The following is a 19482-nucleotide window of genomic DNA, read 5'->3' on the forward strand; positions in this document are numbered from 1 at the left end:
ACATATCTCACACAAGACACTGCAAAAACCTTAATTCATGCACTTATATCAAGCTTGATTTTCCTTGCAAATCGTTATTCTTCTGCTGAATCACTCTGAATGTCTCTACACTGGTTTCCTGTTTTCTATCGAATCCAATATAAAATACTTTTACTAACCTACAAGGCCATCAACAAAGCTGCACCAACATACATCTCCTCTTGTCTCAAATTCTCTCCCAACTCGGCAACTCCGTTCTGCACAAGATCTGCGTCTCTCCTCCACCGTCATTACATCCTCCCATTCCCGGTTACAGGACTTTTACCGGGCTGCACCCACTCTATGGAATTCTCTCCCTCGCACAATAAGACTTTCCTCTGGTCTACAAACTTTCAAGCGTTCTCTGAAAACCCACCTCTTCAGACAAGCTTATAATATTCCTCAACCACCCTCTTAACCTCACTACATTACGCTATTACCACCCGTTACACAACTACCCCTTGACCAATATTGCTGTGTGACAGAATCATTTAGCTTATGAGTCACTTTTACCTTTGCAGTCCGAAATGCAAAATGTAGACTTAACCTCATGTGTCAAACTCCCATTGTCCTATAGATTGTAATCTTGTGAGCAGGATCTTCTCACCTCTTTGTCCGTTTTACCCAGTTTGTTTATTAGTTTACTATGTTTGTCCCCAATTGTAAAGCGCTACGGAATATGTTGGCGCTATATAAATAAATGATGATGATGGTGTCACTTGTCACCTCCAAACAGTGGATAAAAATGATAAACGTCAATATACTTAGAAGGTGCATAGGGAGGTGTGAGGATGGATAACTGCTCTTACCATTGGGCCCACTCTCCTCAACCACTGGCTGTGTGAATATAGATAGAATTCTAATTTAGTTATCGTGTTAAATATTAATGTACATTTCCACTCCATTTTCCCACTCTGGGATGCTGTCCGTATATTTTCAATAAATAAAAAGCACCTTTTTAAAAAAAAAAGTCGAATATTTATTAGTGATTAATAAAAAAATAATACACCAGAATATAAAACAAAGTACAAAAACACATATGCTACATGCGTTATAAATACAAAGCATCACATTAGGATACAGTTTAGCTTTTTCCAGTTTGCCATATTCACAATAGCTGCCCACAAACTGTACAGTTTGCTAGAGGTATTAGAGAGGTGTAGTTTTATTGTCAATCTTTTCAAAGGAAGTCTGCAGCCTGCGCCAGTCACGCTCACAGAGCAGAGGCAGCCATTGTGGCGGCTGAGCCAATATTCATGAGAATTGCAGCCAATTAACTCGTAGAGGAGCCAGTGACATCACAGAGACTGCAGCCAATGAATTCATGGAAGAGCCAGTGACATCACAGAGACTGCAGCCAATGAATTCATGGAAGAGCCAGTGACATCACAGAGACTGCAGCCAATGAATTCATGGAAGAGCCAGCGACATCACAGAGACTGCAGCCAATGAATTCATGGAAGAGCCAGTGACATCACAGAGACTGCAGCCAATGAATTCATGGAAGAGCCAGTGACATCACGGTTTCTTAACGTATGGGAACAATATTCTCATGAACCATGGTTTCAGCAAAAAATCAAAATAAATGGCCGCTTCCACCGTGTGAAGTCTAAAGGAAGACTTTGAATCGTCTTTTACATTTACCAATGCAAATACAATTACCTGCAGTGAAATTATTTTATATCTGCATAAAATTGCAGATATTACATTCAGGCATTAACAGAACACAGCGGCTGCAGCCTTCGGATGATAGATCTGGTTTGAAGAGTCACCATTTGATATCGGAAATAGATATTTAAAGGAAAAAAAAAAAGTGCAAAGGGAAACAGAATTTGTGTTACTCACAGCAATCAGCCGAATAAAAAATAAAATGATTGCTGTGGGCAACAGGTTTTATTGCAATAGAAAAATAAATTCTAAAAAGCAGAACATTATGTCAGAAGTAATTGTGTCTTTTGAAGTGTATACAACATAATTCTCTAGATTTACTGCACTTTATATAAAATTTGAAAATCTTACACGTGATCAATGATGTGTAGTGTGATTACACAATCTGGTCAAAAAAAAATATTAAAAAAAATCATGAAAATTGCATTAGATTCTAGGCTGCCACGTCTATATACCAAATCCAACCGATCCACATGTGTGCGACTAACCGTGTGACGTAAAACGCTTCTATACACGCACACGTGGACTGTTTACAAAGAAATGAAGGTGGGGGACAAAAGAAATAAAAAAATTCTGAACTACTAAATTCACTTTTATGCAGCCAATGGTAAGACGTTTGTAAGGCCAAGCTTTGGTTGTCCAATCTGCACGAAGTATAATCCAACGGTGTCCATGAGTAGGTTAAAGTTTTTGGGGAATGCATAGCCAGCACACAGAATGGGGGGGAGGGGTGTCAAGGCACATCCAAGACCAACCTGAGAGGAGAGGAATACAAAAGTACAAGTACCCTCAGGGAGTGACGTCCGAAACAGTTACTGAATGTTCCAGGACGGCTAATCTACTAGAATCTCCATGCGTCCTGAAAATTCACCAGTCCTAGATTTGTGGCATAACTCATTATAATACAGTGGTAAAACCAAGAAGTACAACCGTCCTTGAACAGACTAAATACAAATTAAAATTCATTTTTGTAATTGATCCTTGAAGGACAAGGAAATACATAGATTGATATATATATCCAAATTAAAAAAAAAACAACTAAAAAAACCCTCAACTCATAAGTAAATATACATATATAAAAATACTACCATGTATATAATACACAAGTTCCAGTTCAGATCTTGAATTGGAAGATTGTATAAAGTTTTGCATTATTCCGCAGAAACCTGCGGACCCTTTAAAAAAAACAAAAAACAGGCGCCATGAGCCGCCCTTCTCGTACATATAAATATAATTAATATATGTATGATATATCTACAGACAGCAAGAAACTGGCATATAAAAAAAACAAAAATGTTATATATAAAAAAAATAAAATGGGGCTTTAAAAGTTCTTAAAAAGGCCCTCAGAGTCTTCTCAGCTGGCCACAGTCTCCTCCGTTTTCTTATTACTGCAGCAAGGTTTGAACTGCTTGGCGTCGATGAGGATCTCGCCGTAGCGCCCCTCGTAAATAATCCCACAGCAAACTTTCTGCCTACAAAAGTAAAGAGTGCATTTGCTTCAATATTGGGTCAATAAAGAGACACACACATAATAAATGTTATAAATATACATATCTATCTATCTATCCTAGGAACTCACTGGAATGTAGACACTTCCAACAAAGCTTTGATGCAAAAGCTTCATGTAACGAAGGACCAAATTTGAGATCTGCCGCTATAATATATTATAAATCACAGGAGCAATGAATTGTATTCCAGCTAGTGTACACACTAAAAACTTCAGATATTGAGGCATAGTCGTCACCTACGGAGATTGTAACGGACATGTCTATACCAGAGTATTTATAGGATGAATAATCATCTCACAACTGAACGAGAGATGAACAGTCGTCTCTATATATCATGCATGGGGGAACATGGATGCTAGGTCTTTTCACACAAGTAGCGCTAGAAACTGTGGGTTCGCCCCGATCTCTGGGGATAAGTGCGTGAATACTTTATGCTTTCTGTGGTACCTTTTCCAGTATGTCGGATCCAGGAAAGAGAAGGCGGAGTTTCGGCTGTGCGCAGTCCTCAGCTCAGTGTCGGTATCCGTGTCCGAGTGATTACTGCAGGATGAGGAGTGCGTGGGGGAGGCGCTGGAGGCCGTGCTGTGCGCCCCAGAGCCTGCAAGATAAAAGAGGAGCGGTTACGGTCAGCTCGGACCTTGTAAACAGATAGAGAGACCAGATTCATCGAGGAACGTAAATGCAGATACCTGCCGTATTTTGCATTAAATTGCACAGACATGAACTATACACCAGAGAACGCAAGTGTGAGCATATTCATCTGCGAGTGCAAAAGACACTTACTATAGCCTACAATTCCATGGGCGGAACGGAGAGGGGACTGGGTGTAGTCAGTGTACTGTAAGGGCGTCCTAAGCTTGAGCGCACACAGCAGCGTCCGATTCAAGCTCTGGCCATCTCTAAGGTACGTGGTTTTCTGCCGTATCCCTTGTACCAGCTACAGGTCAGGGGGTAAATGTATCAAGCGGAGAGTTTTCCAGCGGGTTTGAAAAGTGGAGATGTTGCCTATAGCAACCAATCAGATTCTAGTTATTTTGTAGAATGTACTAAATAAATGATAGCTAGAATCTGATTGGTTTTTGAAACCCGCCGGAAAACCCTCAGCTTGATACATTTACCTCCTGGTGTAAGTGCCAAGTGATAGTGATGACTGCTGTGAGTGCCTGCTAGAACATGTGTTTGTAATCAGTGAAACTGCATGGCCAGACCTCAGGTTCTACCTCTCTGGAGCCTGCCCCTATCCATTGTTCAATCTTTAGTGATTGTAGCGCCATCTAGTGGGTGAAATGCAGAATACAGCCAGAACCTCTAAAACCCTCATCAGCGCAAAATTATGAAAAAGAGTCAATCATGATTGTTTTACCCCGTCAGAAATGGGAGCAGCAAGAAAAAAAATGTACATTCCTTTCCAAAACTGTCCCAATACTAAATATAGTAATCACTGGACGAATTGAAATGGAGTTACACCATAGTCAGATTGTCCCTACACAACCTCAATCAATGTTTGTTAATCCTTCAATTGATTGTCTACCTTCAGTTTGTTTTGTACGTGCTCTGTGGCAGCTTTTATAAATTACACAGCTTTATTTTTCTGGCGTCCCTGCAGTTCAGCCATGTCTGTGTATCATCAGGCTAAGATCTCTAGAGCTATTGCTCTAGGACATGACACAGCGCTGTGTCACTCTCGGCACTGGATACAGTTCTATCCATAGAGCTTCCATCGGGCAGGATCTCAAGTCATAAACATGGCTGAAGAGCACCGAAGAGAGCTAGAAAGAAAGCTATGTATTTAGGAAAAGTCGCAAGGGAGTATTCTCAAGCCTTCCATGTGGCATCTTATTGTGGTAAAAAGAAATGATTTCAGTTTCACAGCATAGACAGATACTCCAAGCAAAAAAAAACAAAACAAAAAACAAAACAAATCCCAAAACAAAACACTTACAGTGGTCAGAAAGGTTTTTCTTCATCTGCAAAACCTGCTGTCTCTTTAGCCTCCGCGCAGCCAGAGATCGGATCCTCTTGTGTCTGAGCCGTAAAGGTTTCAGGTTGGGCCCCCCGCGTGCGTCCACTACCTGCAAACACAAAATATTCCAATGACTGTTCTACAAACACTGCACCAGGTCCAATTGGCGAATAGATTTCATATTGAAATTATTACACACGGGAAGAACAACGTACATGATTCCAGTTTTTCTTTGATCCACCGGGAAGTTTTTTCCATCTTTTCACCAGAAGTACACAGGCGTTGCAGATGTCTCCTGTGCGAGATTCATGCAGCCTAACAAAGAGAAAATATATATATATATATATATATAAAATGTTTAATATACATTGATTTTATACAGTTACCAGAGACCTAAAGAAGCACCAAATATCTATCCTATAGCCCATGGGTAGCAGAACAGTTCATATAGTTACTTTAGGAGAACATTGTTGCTTAAATGGTGGTTTACAAATCTAAGACCTTTTCATTCATTTCAATAATGCACATGTAGAAACTGGAAATTAATGTGGGGGAAAAGCTGTGTGTATGGGGATTTTCAGTTACTAGCTTTATGGGCTAATAATGAAATACTGTGACATTTGGACACCTTTGGGGAGTTCTTGGAGGTATTCCAAATGATCCTGCATTTTTTGTTTTGTTTCCTGGAGCTCCTTGTTAATGTTAATTGGATTTTATTTCATCAATAGATATTCTGATGTATTCAAGAAGGTTTGTTTGTTATCACTAAGCTATACTGAATATTGAAAGCTTCCACTACATTTACAGTGGAAACAATAATAGCTTTCAATATGAAGCATAACCACAGGGAAAACAAACAAATGGATGTTAATCTCACTCATTTTAAACATATCAAGTGTCTGAAACCAGTGAAAACATTTCAGACGACTTCCACAGCAATGTAAAAAAAATCTGTATTTTACATATGGACCTGCACTATACTTCTAAACCAATGAAATTACTCTCAGTGATTTCTGACAATTATTTTAGGAGTGATGACAAACTGTAGATTTTTAGGTGGATTTGCTTTTGATAGATTCTGTGATTAGGAATTCAACCTGTAAATCACAATTACATTTTTGTTTATTATTAATAGCAATTTTAACACCATGGGGCTGGTTTAGAAATTGGAGCATAACTAGCCACTATATGCAAAATTTGCACCTGGAAAAACCATCTTGTGCAACATGGAGAGGGTTACGTAAAACATACAACCCGATTACAGTTGTGAGCGGTGGTCAGTGTGGGCTTGTAGCGTGCAATATTTGCCAAGCATGCAAAAACTCTCCCCTTGCACTGCAGCCTGGTCTGCAGGTCAAAGTTTGCACCTAACCCTAAAATCAGCCCCTATGGGTGCAAATTGGCCTTTAGTAAAGTCTGTAGAAATGTATTCTGATTTGCAACACCAAGTCATAAAGGTCAGGGGTACAGGAAGAGATTGCAGTAGGACCCTTACCCGAAACAGTTCTGGAAATCCCCCTCATAGCGTTTGCTGTCTGTGAATCGGCTGCTGGAAGACTTGGCTTTGCAGATACAGCAGCCCCTTGAACTTCTGTACGTCTTTGGCTTGTAAAAACCAATCATTTTCCTTGGAAGGTAGAAGCTGAAACGGCCAAAGCAACAAGTCAGATGCGGTTATCTTCATCATCATCACCATTTATTTATATAGCGCCACTAATTCCGCAGCTCTGCCCCTTTGGAGCTTACATTCTAAATTTCCTAACACACAGACAGAGACACTAAGGGCAGTTTAATAGGTGCCAATTAACCTACAAATGTGTTTTTTGGAGTGGGAGAAAACCGGAGCACCCGGAGGAAACACAGGCAAACACAGGGAGAATATACAAACTCCACACAGATAAGGCCATGGTCGGTATTTGAACTCATGACCCCAGTGCTGTGAGACAGAAGTGCTAACCACTGAGCCACCGTGCTGCCCCTTCAGCGAAGTTTTTAAATAAAAGCAAATGTGGTTGGTTGCCATGAGCGACACCAGCTTCTCCCGCTGCCACCGTTTATACGCACAACATTGTATTAAAAGCGCAACAAACGCTCACAAATAACTGGCTGAGCTAAAGCATCACAAACCGGATCAATATTAGGCAGCATTCACAGGTAAACAGTATTTTTACTATTGAAAATGTAAGAGAAGAACTTTCTTGGTTTTGTATCTGGTCACAAACAAATTCAAAATTATGGGGGTGGGGGTGTCCTACCAAATATTACAGACAAAACTGGGCCCTGGGAAAACGTAATTAGCCGCTGATCTACATACTATCCAGCAACAAGACAGTCCCAGTGAATCAGTGACCGTTTAGGCTCCACGAAAAACTGACACAGAAGACCAGCTGCTCGGCTCCTGGGTGACCTAGATATTGTGACGGGTAGAGCCAGGGCCGGATTAACCATAGGGCTAACTGGGCCACAGCCCAGGGGCCTATGGCATCCAGGGGGCCCTTGAAAGTGCTTTCACTGCGGTCCTTCCCCGGCGAGCTGTAGTCTCCTTACTGAGGAGATCTCGTGAGTCTCACTCTCACGAGATCTCCTCAGTAAAAAGCGTACAGCGCGCCGGAGAAGGAGGTAAGTGCCGGAGGGGGGGAGGGGTGGGCAGCTCGGATCACGGGGGGAGGGGGGGGGGCCTCACGGGGGAATGGAGGCCCCCTTAGCCCAGGGGCCTCCATTTCCTTAATCCGACCCTGGGTAGAGCTCCCGTAATGTACACACTGCGAACAAGCTATCTGCACCCCTAAACCCCATGAGTCAAAAGGGGGACGCAGGAATTGGGAAAGACCTCTCACTTACGGTCAGAAGCTAAAACCTAGCTGTGTCTGGTCACTTCGGGTGTATAATATACATGACAAAAAAAATAAAAAAACAGGCTCCAATATTTATACACAGATATACACACACACACACACACACACACACACACACGGGGGGGGGGAGAAATCCTATTTTTTACAACTAAAATATTTCTCCAAGGCGCAGCGTGATTTTACATTAATGGAAATACCAAGCTCGAAATAACTAACAAATGCCATAATTACATGAGACCTACAAAATGAAACTTATTCTGCATCTAACAACTAAAATTCAATTCCTTGTGTTGTATAGAGAGAGAAAGAGCATCTACTAGTAACATGTGAAACAGAATTTTTTTTTTAAACTTTGTGATGTCCTAACAAGGATGGGGCAGCGGCATTAGTGGAGCTATATAAATAACTGATGAGACGGGGCAACATAAAATCTCAGAAAACGCTTCCTCTGCAGTAGCGATGGCATGATAAATATGCACACAAGGTTAAACACGAAATGAAGGAGGGGTCCCGTCTAGTGTTTTTTTTTGTGTGTGAATAGATGTTTCCTTATTTTTTGGAGTAAATTATTAAAATTAAGTGTTTGTACATATTAGTCTAGATTAACTGATGCTACATACTACAGATATACAATGTGTACAGCATTTGTGGAACTTCAAGTCCCAGCTCATCAGGCCAGACAAAGATTGACATGGTATACTGGGAGTTGTAGTCCCACAACCACTGAAGGACACGCGTCACAGATAGTTGATACAAGGTGAGTCAGATTACATTGTGTAGCATGACTTAAGTCTAAACATGTAAATAATATATATACATACATATATACACATAGGTTATTTTATATATATATATATATATATATATATATATATATATATAATAACCTATCAGTACGTCTCAAAACAGCTGTGATATATACATTTATCTCTCAAAAACAAAACCCCATCAAGCTTTAAAGAAACCCCTCTAAATATATCGACTCCAGTTCTCTATCCCAAGACATCACCCTCCACTCAGGTCAAATGGGGAGGGGGGATTCATGAGGGGGCTTCACTGACAATGAGATTTCAGCAGTCTGGTGAGAAATATTTACTAATATGTGCAGTTATATAAAGAAATCATTAGACTGATCAGACATTAAACTATAGGAACCACAAACTTCCCATAATCCACTTCCGTTTAGTTAAAGGTCTGATGGGTTCATCACAGACCGCATGGGGCTGGTGGAGGGGACCCCCCACATGCACACAGGGGTAGGTGGGCTGATCTCTGGGGGGTGGGTACAGGTAAGATGCCCCGTGGCAGGGCAGCCAGGTAAGGGCTATTTAAATACCATGACAGGTTGTGAATGGGAGCCCCAGCCCCAGGGTGTCCGGGGTACTCAGTATACCTTTGTGTTGCCTACGTGCAGCATCCTCAGACAGTCTGCCCACCCACCGGGCCTGGAGTCACAGCCCCCAAATATCACACAAATCTGCACTGATCCCCCAACAAACAGGGGGAGGGGGGGCTGTAATACCCCCAATCAGCACGTGTGGGGCAGAAGATTAATAACTGCACCAAGTAGATGCTCACTGTGAATCCTTAGACTGAGCTCAGACTCAGCTAGCCTTAACCATGCATGATGCAGAACTGACATCCTGGGGTTTGTGCGAATCAAGGGGTGTCAAGACCCCCCCCCCCTCCCCCCAAAAAGTGAATATAACCCCCCCACACGCATTCCATAAGCTGCATATGTGCTCAGTGTGCACCACAGTCCCCAGGACACAAGCTGGAGAACTGCACAGACCAGTAGTGATCAGAGAGTGACACCCCCAGTGGGAGACATGAGGCCCGTCCAGTGCCACTGAACAATGGAGCAGCGTGCAGTGCACAGGGGCAGCGCTGACACATGGCACCAGTGCTAGTCACCCTCCAGCAGATGCAATGCACCAACAGTGACTTTATACAACTTCCCCCCAGTGCAGCAGCCCGTGCACACAGTTATAAACGTGCTGACAAGTGACACAAATGCAGCTACAGCGATTGCACCGTGTAAAAATATGCAATGTCCAGCAGATAGTGCTGGAGCACCGGGCACATCCCCGATCACACCGACAGACACACAGTTATGCTCTTACCTGGACTTGTTGGTAAATTTTCCGTTCACTGGGTGCAGGACTGAAACTCTCAGGCCACCTCTAAGATAATGTCCCCACTGCGCCTGCGCGGTTCCCACGCTCTTATTCTCCTCAATCAAGCTCATTTGCATGAGCCGGTGACGTCACCCTTCCCGCTTCTCCATTGTCCTTTTAAGGGAGCAAGTCTGGGCGGGAAAACTGGATGAATGAGGGGGAGAGGGAGGGGGGCTTGTCATTGCCATGGCTGGAGGGGTTGTCCAAACATAGGAGGAGGAGGTGGGCTCAGCCATGAAAGAGTCACAACAAAAGCTGTGGTTGGTCCATGCCCTCCAGTAGTACTTTAGCTATGGTCCATTGATTAAACTGGTCATGGCCACCAGGGTGGTCTGGGAGAGGCAGTAATATAGACAGTAATCACACACACACTGTATTATTCATAAAGGTTATAGACATTACCAGCTTCTGGCAACCAGTATCTCTTACAGCTGTTGTGGAACTACAAATTCCAGCATGCCAACCAGCTTATTGTTGGCTACCTTTGTATTAAGCAAACAGTAATACATAGGCTTCGGTTTTACTTTCCTCAACTTTTTTTTTTTTATGAATGGGCCATGTAGAGGCCTGCAATTTTGGGAATAGGACATAGAAGTCAGCGCCCTGCTCACTTTGCACATTTTTTTTAATCATCATCTATTTATATAGCGCCACTAATTCCGCAGCGCTGTACAGAGAAATCATTCACATCAGTCCCTGCCCCATTGGAGCTTACAATCTAAATCCCCTAATATAGACACGCGCAGACCAAGAGAGACTAAGGGCAATTTAATAGCAGCCAATTGACTTACCAGTATGTTTTTCGATGGTTTTACCTTTTCTGTCAGCACAATTTATTTTACGTAGACATTTAAGCATTGGTTCATTTCCATTGAGACATATTTAACAACAACTAAATTTTTAACACGATCATTTTCATTCCTTATCGCAGTGACCATTTATTAAAGGTGTTCTGTTTGATTAGCAGTCACAGTAAACAACGTGTCGAACACCTATCTCCTCTATGGTCACTATCACAAAGCGGACACCTTTGTGATAGTGACCGGAGGGAAGAGCAGGTTATATGTGGTGAGGGATCCGTAGATCCCTCTACCTCAGTGTTATCCCCATAGGCTTCAATGGCTAACTCCATCCTCAAATAGTGTCCATCTTTGGAACTTGATCAATCACGCTAATAGAAACCTATGGCGGCTGGTTTTGTATACGATAACAGTGGGACGGCTGCAATCCTTTACTTATAAATAGCTGGGATGCTTAATATTGCAGTTGTCCCCCAAAAACGGCTGGCAGATTAGGAGCTTCTAAATTAGGCGCCCATGTATCTACTTTATACAGATTGCCTGTAGCCAGGAATGGAACCAGGGACGGTTACTGCAGAAGGGAAGCATGACAAAAAGAGAGGTCTAAACGAGGCATTCGTGCCTCATGCCTCAGTGATGTTACTAGTTCCTTATGAATATATAGGATGGAGTCTCAAATATTGGTTCAGTTCATAAAACTTCTGCCTCCACTGTATCTATGCTTTGAATGCACTTAAGACATAGTATGGAAGGAGAAATACCTTATGCTTTGTTAGAGGTGCAAATATGTTCCAGTCATTGGTCTAACTTTTGCCTCTAGAGAATCTTGAATTTTTTTATTTTTTTTTCGCATTCAAATGACCAAAAATTATGAATCATATACAATTCTACCTCTAAGGGGCTATTTGACATCAACAGAACATGAATATACATGAACAGATATACAACATGAATACAGATATACATCATGAATACAGATATATATCTCATAGAGAGCAGTAGAATATAGCCAACTGATGGCAAAATGATGAGGTACGATTGTTTGCATGACCAAGCAATAACCTATCAGTAAGTCATGTACTCTTTTTTGGTATAACCACCATATAGTGGTACACACTGGGGCGCATGGTAGATCTTTCTAAGTGTCTGCCGTATACACACAGGGCCCGATTCATTAAGAAACAGAAATACAGTTTGGTGCCGTATTTTGGGTACAATTGCACTGTACAAAGAACCAAGTGAATGCAAATACATCCAATTTGTCTTTGAACGCAAAGGACACTTCCGACAGCTTACAAGTCCATGGGCACAACGAGGGAGGGGGCGTATCACGTAGCGCAGCGTACAGTAAGGGGCGTACCAAGCCCGGGCGCACGCAGCAGGGTCCAATTCAAGCTTTGGGCATCTACTAGGTACGTGAATTTCAGTCGCATCATTTGCACCAGCTACAAGTCAGGTGTAAGTTCAGCATGATACTGACACACAATGGGGGGAATTCAATTCTCGGCTGTATTTTTTTTTTTTTTTCACACTGCGGTAAGTAATTTTAATACAGTTTTCACACTTTCTGGAGCGCGTTAACTTTACCCCTTATTCAAATCTATTTTTAATGCACCGTTTCGTTAGTGAAAACGATACTATCGCGAACAAGTAGATGATCCATTGAAAGTATAGGGAGGGAGGGAGAAGCGTTAAAAGCTATTCAATTGTTTTTTTAACGCAGCGCGGTAAACTGTCAAATCTGCATTTTTATCTCGCACCTCTCATGGCTGTGCAAAACATTAAAAACATTAGAAAACTATTGAAATTATGTAATAATGTAAAAAAAGAAAAAGTTATGTTTCTAAGTAATGCATAACATGGAAAAGGTGATTTTTTTTTTTACACAAAGCATGTAAAATAAAATTAACAAAATATTCACCAATTAATATATGTATGTACTAATGTCTATATACTAATGTGTTTTGTCATGGTACAGATAATTGTATAGTAAAAAAATAAATAAAAAAAATTAACATCCATGACAATCCAGTACCCCATGAACAGGCTCAGAACGCATTGTTTGTTAACAAATACATTTATACACAAAATTTAAATTGCACTTCTTTTAGATATAGAAAAAATAAACAGGTTTATCTCAAAACAAAATTATTGCACCTCCATTTTTATCTCCAAAGAAATCAATAAACTGTTACAAATAAAGCACCTTTAAAAAAAAAAAAAATAAAAAAAAAAAAATATAATATATATATATATATATATATATATATATATATATATATATATATATATAGTGTCATAGTATAAGTTAACCTGCAGTCACAATTATTAGTTTTAAAAAATGATGCCTGAGGCTTTGATACACAAGTTATATATACCTGAACTGTAACATATGTATAGAACGCATTTAAAACATAACTAACCAGTTGCAAAATACTTTAAACATTAAAGCTCAACTATTAACATTATATTTGTATTGGAAAATTTGCATCCAACCAAAGTAACCAATCACATATTTGCTTTCAGATAACAAAATGACATTTGAGTAACTTTCACTAGATAAAAATATATTTGATTGCATCTTTCCAACAATTGTTCTCCATCTACTGGTAGATGTATTGGTGCAGGTAGAAGGTATTTGTTACCATGTAAGGGTGTGTAAGTGTATACAAACTACATTCAAAGAGATACAATCATAGTATTTTTAAGAGTCAATAGGACACTAGGTGGAGTCTGGGAATGGTCATTACAGCATGAATGGGGACAATTAAACAGGGGTTGAGGAAAAAATGTAAATTGACATTTGCATACAAAAAGCACTAACTTGTCTTTTATATTACTGTGGGAGTATGATCAGAACATGGTGTTTTAGGCTGGAATGTCAATAATTTGCTTATGTAAAGGCTGGATCCACACTACAGTGTTTTCAGCAGATTATCGGACCAATCACACGATAAACGACCGGTTGGTCCAATATCACATTAGTGTGTACGCTGCAGCAATGAACACATATCGTTCCAAAGCTCATCGTATGATTGAACTAGATTTTTAAACCCTGACTAAACTCTCGTTCAACATTTGAACGATGTTGTTCCATTCCTGCAGCGTGTATGCACTTATGACTGTGGTGTCCATAGATCTCTATGGAGTGTGCAGAGTCACCATCTTTTCAGCCGATGGTTATGACAGATGAAGAGCACAGATCTGACGGTAAATCGTGTAAAACTTCCATAGCGTGTACGCAGGAATAGGCATGCTGATCAGGACTGGTGAAATTGCTAAAAATATCGCATTGTTACAATTTTCCTGTTGTGTGTACCCAGCCTAAAGGGGGATGAAATGATTTTTTTTTTTTTTTTTTAAATTGCTAAAAAATTAGAGATTTGCAGACCTGTAATAAAAACTCATATTCAGCATACAGCATTCATCATCATCATTATATAGCACACTTTGCAAACATTCTGTTAGAGACGTCATCCCGGCTTACTGAAGAATGAAGATATCTGTTAATATATTATAGTGTACCTGGAGCATAACTAGACATTTATATAGCAAAACTTTGTAAAGGCCGCAGCAAACCTGAACATGCTCCATCACAAGGGGTCTGGTCATCATTCCTAGACACCTTACCCAAATTACCCAACAATCCCCTCACCACAATTGATGAATGATAATCCCACTGGTAAGATGCTCTTGGTTACTACAGTCATTAGTAATCAATGAAATAGTACTTCCTTCTATTCTAAGCATAGGTGGTCACAAACAGCATTGTCTGCTCCCCATCTCTGCGGTTGATAAAGTAGGGGGGGGGGGGGGGGGGGAGGGGCGGTGAATTACTTTCTATTATTCATTAGTGCTACTCCCAATATTTCCCTTGTGTTGTGAGTGGATGTACAGAGCCATCCTGAGTACATATGTCCAAATATTTGTGTACAGTGGATTGAAAAAAAGAATCCCACCCATATAAATTTTGGCTTTTTGGATTTACCCCAATGCATCCCACTCAGGATCTGTGAATAAAGAACGGGCGGGGCACCCCTTCAGCTACACAGTTCAAGTGCCCACTGACCAATGACATAAATGTCTCCCGAGTGATTAGATATCCCAAATGCATCCGGCGACTGTAACTAGGCATTTTAATGGACCCCTCAACATCAAATTACCTATGAGCATGAAAATAAAACAATTATTTGGATTTTATAGTATGTACCCAAATGCAGTAAATTTCAATATAAACAATTGTGATAAGGCAGATGGAGCAGACATCTATTGAGGATAGAAATAAATTTCTTTAATTGACTTCTGTCTGTATCAGCTAATCACATTTTAGTGAGGTCACCAGCTTCTAGTAAATATTGTTTTAGTCTACGTAATGTCTGCCTGCAGTGTGTGTAGGCGATTTTATAAAGGAAAAATAAGCAAAGCAGGTACCGTTCATTCTTTTCCTCAAAGGACTCCATGGCAGCCCTCAGCAATGGGGTAACTCTTTAATCTGAACAGAGACAGGGGCAGGGGGGAGAAATTGATCAAGTTGCGAGTTTCCTGGCAGGTTTGAAAAGTGGAGATGTTGCCTATAGCAACCAATCAGATTCTAGTTATCATTTATTTAGTACATTCTACAAAATGATAACTAGAATCTGATTGGTTGCTATAGTCAACATCTCCACTTTTCAAACCCACAGCTTGATAAATTTACCCAAGGAAGAGGAAACACCTCAACAGGTACATAAGGACGCTCCTCCTTCCCTTGTGTGTCTTTGAGGAACTTCTCAAGCTGTTCCTGAAATAATAAAACATACAATATGGATGGGAATATATTAGGACTGCTACGGAGTCGTTTGAGGAAAACAAAATGACGGTACCTCGTTTGCTTATTTTCCTCTTTGGACCTTCTGGCAGCTCTCATGAACAGGATTGTACCCAAACAACGATAGAGGGTGAGCCAAAATGTAAAAATGACACCAGCATGGATGCAAATAAAATATATTTATTGATCTAATGTTTAAAGAATCTTTCTTCCAAATTGACCCCCTTTTGATGAAATCACATCAAGGATATAACATTTTGAGAAGGTATTCAGTGATGACCACAGTAGCTCAGTGGTTAGCACTTCTGCCTCACAGCACTGGGGTCATGACTTCGATTCTAGACCATGGCCTTATCTGTGTGGAGTTTGTATGTTCTCCCTGTGTTTGCGTGGGTTTCCTCCGGGTGCTCCGGTTTCCTCCCACACTCCAAAAACATACTGGTAGGTTAATTGGCTGCTATCAAAATTGACCCTAGTCTATCTCTCTCTGTCTGTTAGGGAATGTAGACTGTAAGCTCCAATGGGGCAGGGACTGATGTGAGTGAGTTCTCTGTACAGCGCTGCGGAATTAGTGGCGCTATATAAATAGATGATGATGACCATCTAGCTGATTTACAGGATGAATAGTTAGTCAGTCTTCCCAAGTTCCTTAGGCTGTGTACACATTACAGAAAGTTTCTCCTGATGCGATATTAGCGAATTTACCAACTACTGAAAGTCCCAATCAGCAGCCGATTCCTGTGTACACACTATACACGTTTTACAAGATTTATCTTCAGATCTGTGCTCTTCATCTTTCATAACCATCGGCTGAAAAGATTGTTACGCTGTAAAAACTCTATGGAGATCTATGGACACTGCTGGTCCCGAGTGCATACACACTGCAGAATTGGAACGGCATTGTTCCATTGCTTAGAGATTTTTAATTCGGTTTAAAAAAAAAAAAATGAATAGACACGATGAGCTTTGGTACGATAATCGATCATCGTTGGAGCGTACACACTAATGCGATATTGGGCTGAACAGTCGTTTATCGTGTGATTGGCCCAATAATCGAGTGAAAAACCCATAGTGTGTACCCAGCCTTAATCATATACAGATAGCTCTCATAAGGTGAAGAGTACGCAGGCATTTTTTTTCTTCTTGACGATTGTGGACTAAAGAATGGTCAAATAATATCTTGATTGATGTGGGAAGTTGACACTACTTTAAGTAGAGATTTGTAATTTGCCAAAAGCACTTTATCCTGGTAGATATTCAAGAAAGAAATCTTACGCAGTAAATAGAGTCTACTATTCTTCTACTGGTTTTCGTTGCATAAAGTATCCATTTAGATTCTCTGTGCTCTGTAAACTGAGGCCATTGTTTCTCCTACTTTAATCATTGTTCCTGATGAAATGTAATTTTTCAATCGTTACTATCCATTGGATACGATCTAAGGTTCTGGGATTGGATTGACGCTTGTACACTTGTTCTTATTATTTACAGATCAGATCTTTAATAACTAGGAATCGAACTAGGAAGACCCTTCGTTTTTGTTGATTATCCTCAATGAAAACATCCTGGAGACATTCTGTGGGTATGTGTTGTATGCCCATAGCTTTGTAAATATGTTTAAGTAGGAACTCTCCTGTCTATATTAAAAGGCCTTGAATCTTCACCTCCTAATTAGAGGGACATGGAATATTATTAGACTTCAAACATACTTGTAAGCTAGCCCTTCTAATTCCTTGGCAAGTACAGAGAATCTCTTCAGTGGAAAATACTTTAATCATCCAATTTATAAGTTATTTAAATTGCTTGGGAGGCTGATCTATATTTTTTCTGGGCTGTGATATACAATTCATGCACAGATTTGCTTCATAATTCGCTGCTATCTCCTTAGACAGGAACATGGCTGCGGGAATTAGTGAGGTTGGGCACTGGTTTTGGTCAATAAGTCTTGGCTCGCTGGCAGCATTTCAATTAATCTCTAAGGTGTTCAATGGGATAGAGGTCAGGACTCTGCGCAGGCCAGTCAAGTTCTTCCACACCAGGAAACCATATTTTTTGATGGACCGCACTCTGTGCACAGGGGCACTGTCATATTGTAACAGGACAGGGCCTTCCCCAAACGGTAGCACAAGGTTGGAAGCACACAATTACTTAGAATGTCATTGTAAGATTTATCAGACTACCAAATCATACATCTTTCTCTTGGCATGTGCCAATCCATTAGCACATGAATCGGTCATACGGAAGAGCTCAGACTTTCAACATGGCACTCATAGGATGTCACCTTTCAAACAAGTCGGCTCATGAAATTCCTGCCCTGCTAGAGATTCCCCAGTTATCTGTAAATGCTGTTATGGTGAAGTGGATAGGTCTAGGGGCAACAAGATGTGAAATGGTAGGACACAAGCTGAGAGAGCAGGACTGCCCTGTGCTGAAGCACGTAAAAAGTTGCCTGTCCACAGTTGCATTTCTCTATCTATTAACGGGGGACGGTAGGTATAAGGGAGCGTTTGTTGCTCCCCCTCCCCCTCCACCATGGCTGCAGCACCCCCAGTGAGCAACGGCGCACAGTTTGGGAACCAATGCCCTAGCCTGTATAACAGTCTTTGAAAACTCACCTGTTTAGAAAAGCCTACCAGTCCTCCACTTAACAATTTCACCATGTAGTATGTAGTTTCATCCTCCATCCCTCCAACTCTAGCTTCTTGCCCTCAGATACCCTCACACGCATGTATCAACCGTTTGTCTGCCCCTTTCCGTTTAGATTGTAAGCTCTAGTGAGCAGGGCCCTCTTCCCTCCTGTTCGCATTACCTATAACTTGTAACTTATCATCTACACTGCGCACTCTGCCCATTGACTCCACTCCTCCATTGTCTTCGCCCCTCTTTCAGTGGCTCTAAACCTGTTAGTTGCGCCCACGCTAATGGGCACTGGTTTCAGCCTGCACTGAATATACCCCTTGCACCCCAGTAGCTGTGTCAAGAGTTGTAATGTTATTTGTTTACTGTATTGTACGGTTATACCATGTACTGTCTTGTAGCTTGCCCTCTGGAGATCTGTAACCAGATAAAAGCCTAAGGCTGTGCACCAAATGTTGTATGAACAGCTACATTTATCCCACAGTGCTTATTAAATTATTACTTTTACATAGGAAAAAAAACAATGAAACATCTTTCATGCCATGAACCAGGATCCTCTACTCACCTGAGATTCACTCACCATTCCCAGACAAGAATGTCAAGAATTCAGTGTCAGGTTACTTTATTCCGACCTTGGTTCTCGTCACACAGAGAAACTATCTGTATTTCTCAGGACATTTCCTCAAAGAAATCTGATACAATGTATCCTTAAAACACAGCTATGTGCAGAGAAAACATGCATCAGAGGATGTAGTAGAACAGAGGAATTGTTAAGAGTTCTCTCACAAGATAAATCGTTTAGCTCTACAGAAAATGTCAGTACTTTTATAAATACTGGATAATAATGCACACATTATATCTGAAGGCCAATATACCTTAATTAGGTAGAGCCACAATTCTTAAATGATTGGTTACCGTTATGCATTTTTGCCAGTAACTTTATTTTTTTGTTCACTAAAATACACTCAGTGGGCACTTTATTAGGTACATTTTCTAGTATTGAGTAGGACCCACCTTTGCCCCATAGAACAGGCAGAATTATTTGTGCC

General features: G+C 40.8%; 1 protein-coding gene across 2 annotated transcripts; it reads right to left on the reverse strand.

Annotated features, from left to right (window-relative positions):
• Positions 1-994: 994 nt before the first annotated feature.
• SINHCAF (SIN3-HDAC complex associated factor) lies at positions 995-19086 on the reverse strand. 2 transcript variants are annotated; one of them, XM_075205426.1, is made up of 6 exons: positions 18999-19086; positions 6656-6802; positions 5376-5475; positions 5140-5269; positions 3645-3795; positions 995-3161 (listed from the first exon to the last, which is right to left on the reverse strand). In XM_075205426.1, exons 2-6 carry the CDS (start codon positions 6781-6783, stop codon positions 3044-3046), a joined length of 627 nt encoding a protein of 208 aa, XP_075061527.1. In that variant the 5' UTR covers positions 6784-6802; positions 18999-19086; the 3' UTR covers positions 995-3043. The 2 variants fall into 2 exon arrangements, with proteins under 2 accessions (XP_075061527.1, XP_075061526.1); XM_075205425.1 differs by lacking the exon at positions 18999-19086 and adding an exon at positions 10139-10617.
• Positions 19087-19482: the final 396 nt, after the last annotated feature.

Source organism: Mixophyes fleayi, chromosome 4, assembly GCF_038048845.1.
Source record: "Mixophyes fleayi isolate aMixFle1 chromosome 4, aMixFle1.hap1, whole genome shotgun sequence".
Classification (NCBI taxonomy): Eukaryota; Metazoa; Chordata; class Amphibia; order Anura; family Limnodynastidae; genus Mixophyes; species Mixophyes fleayi.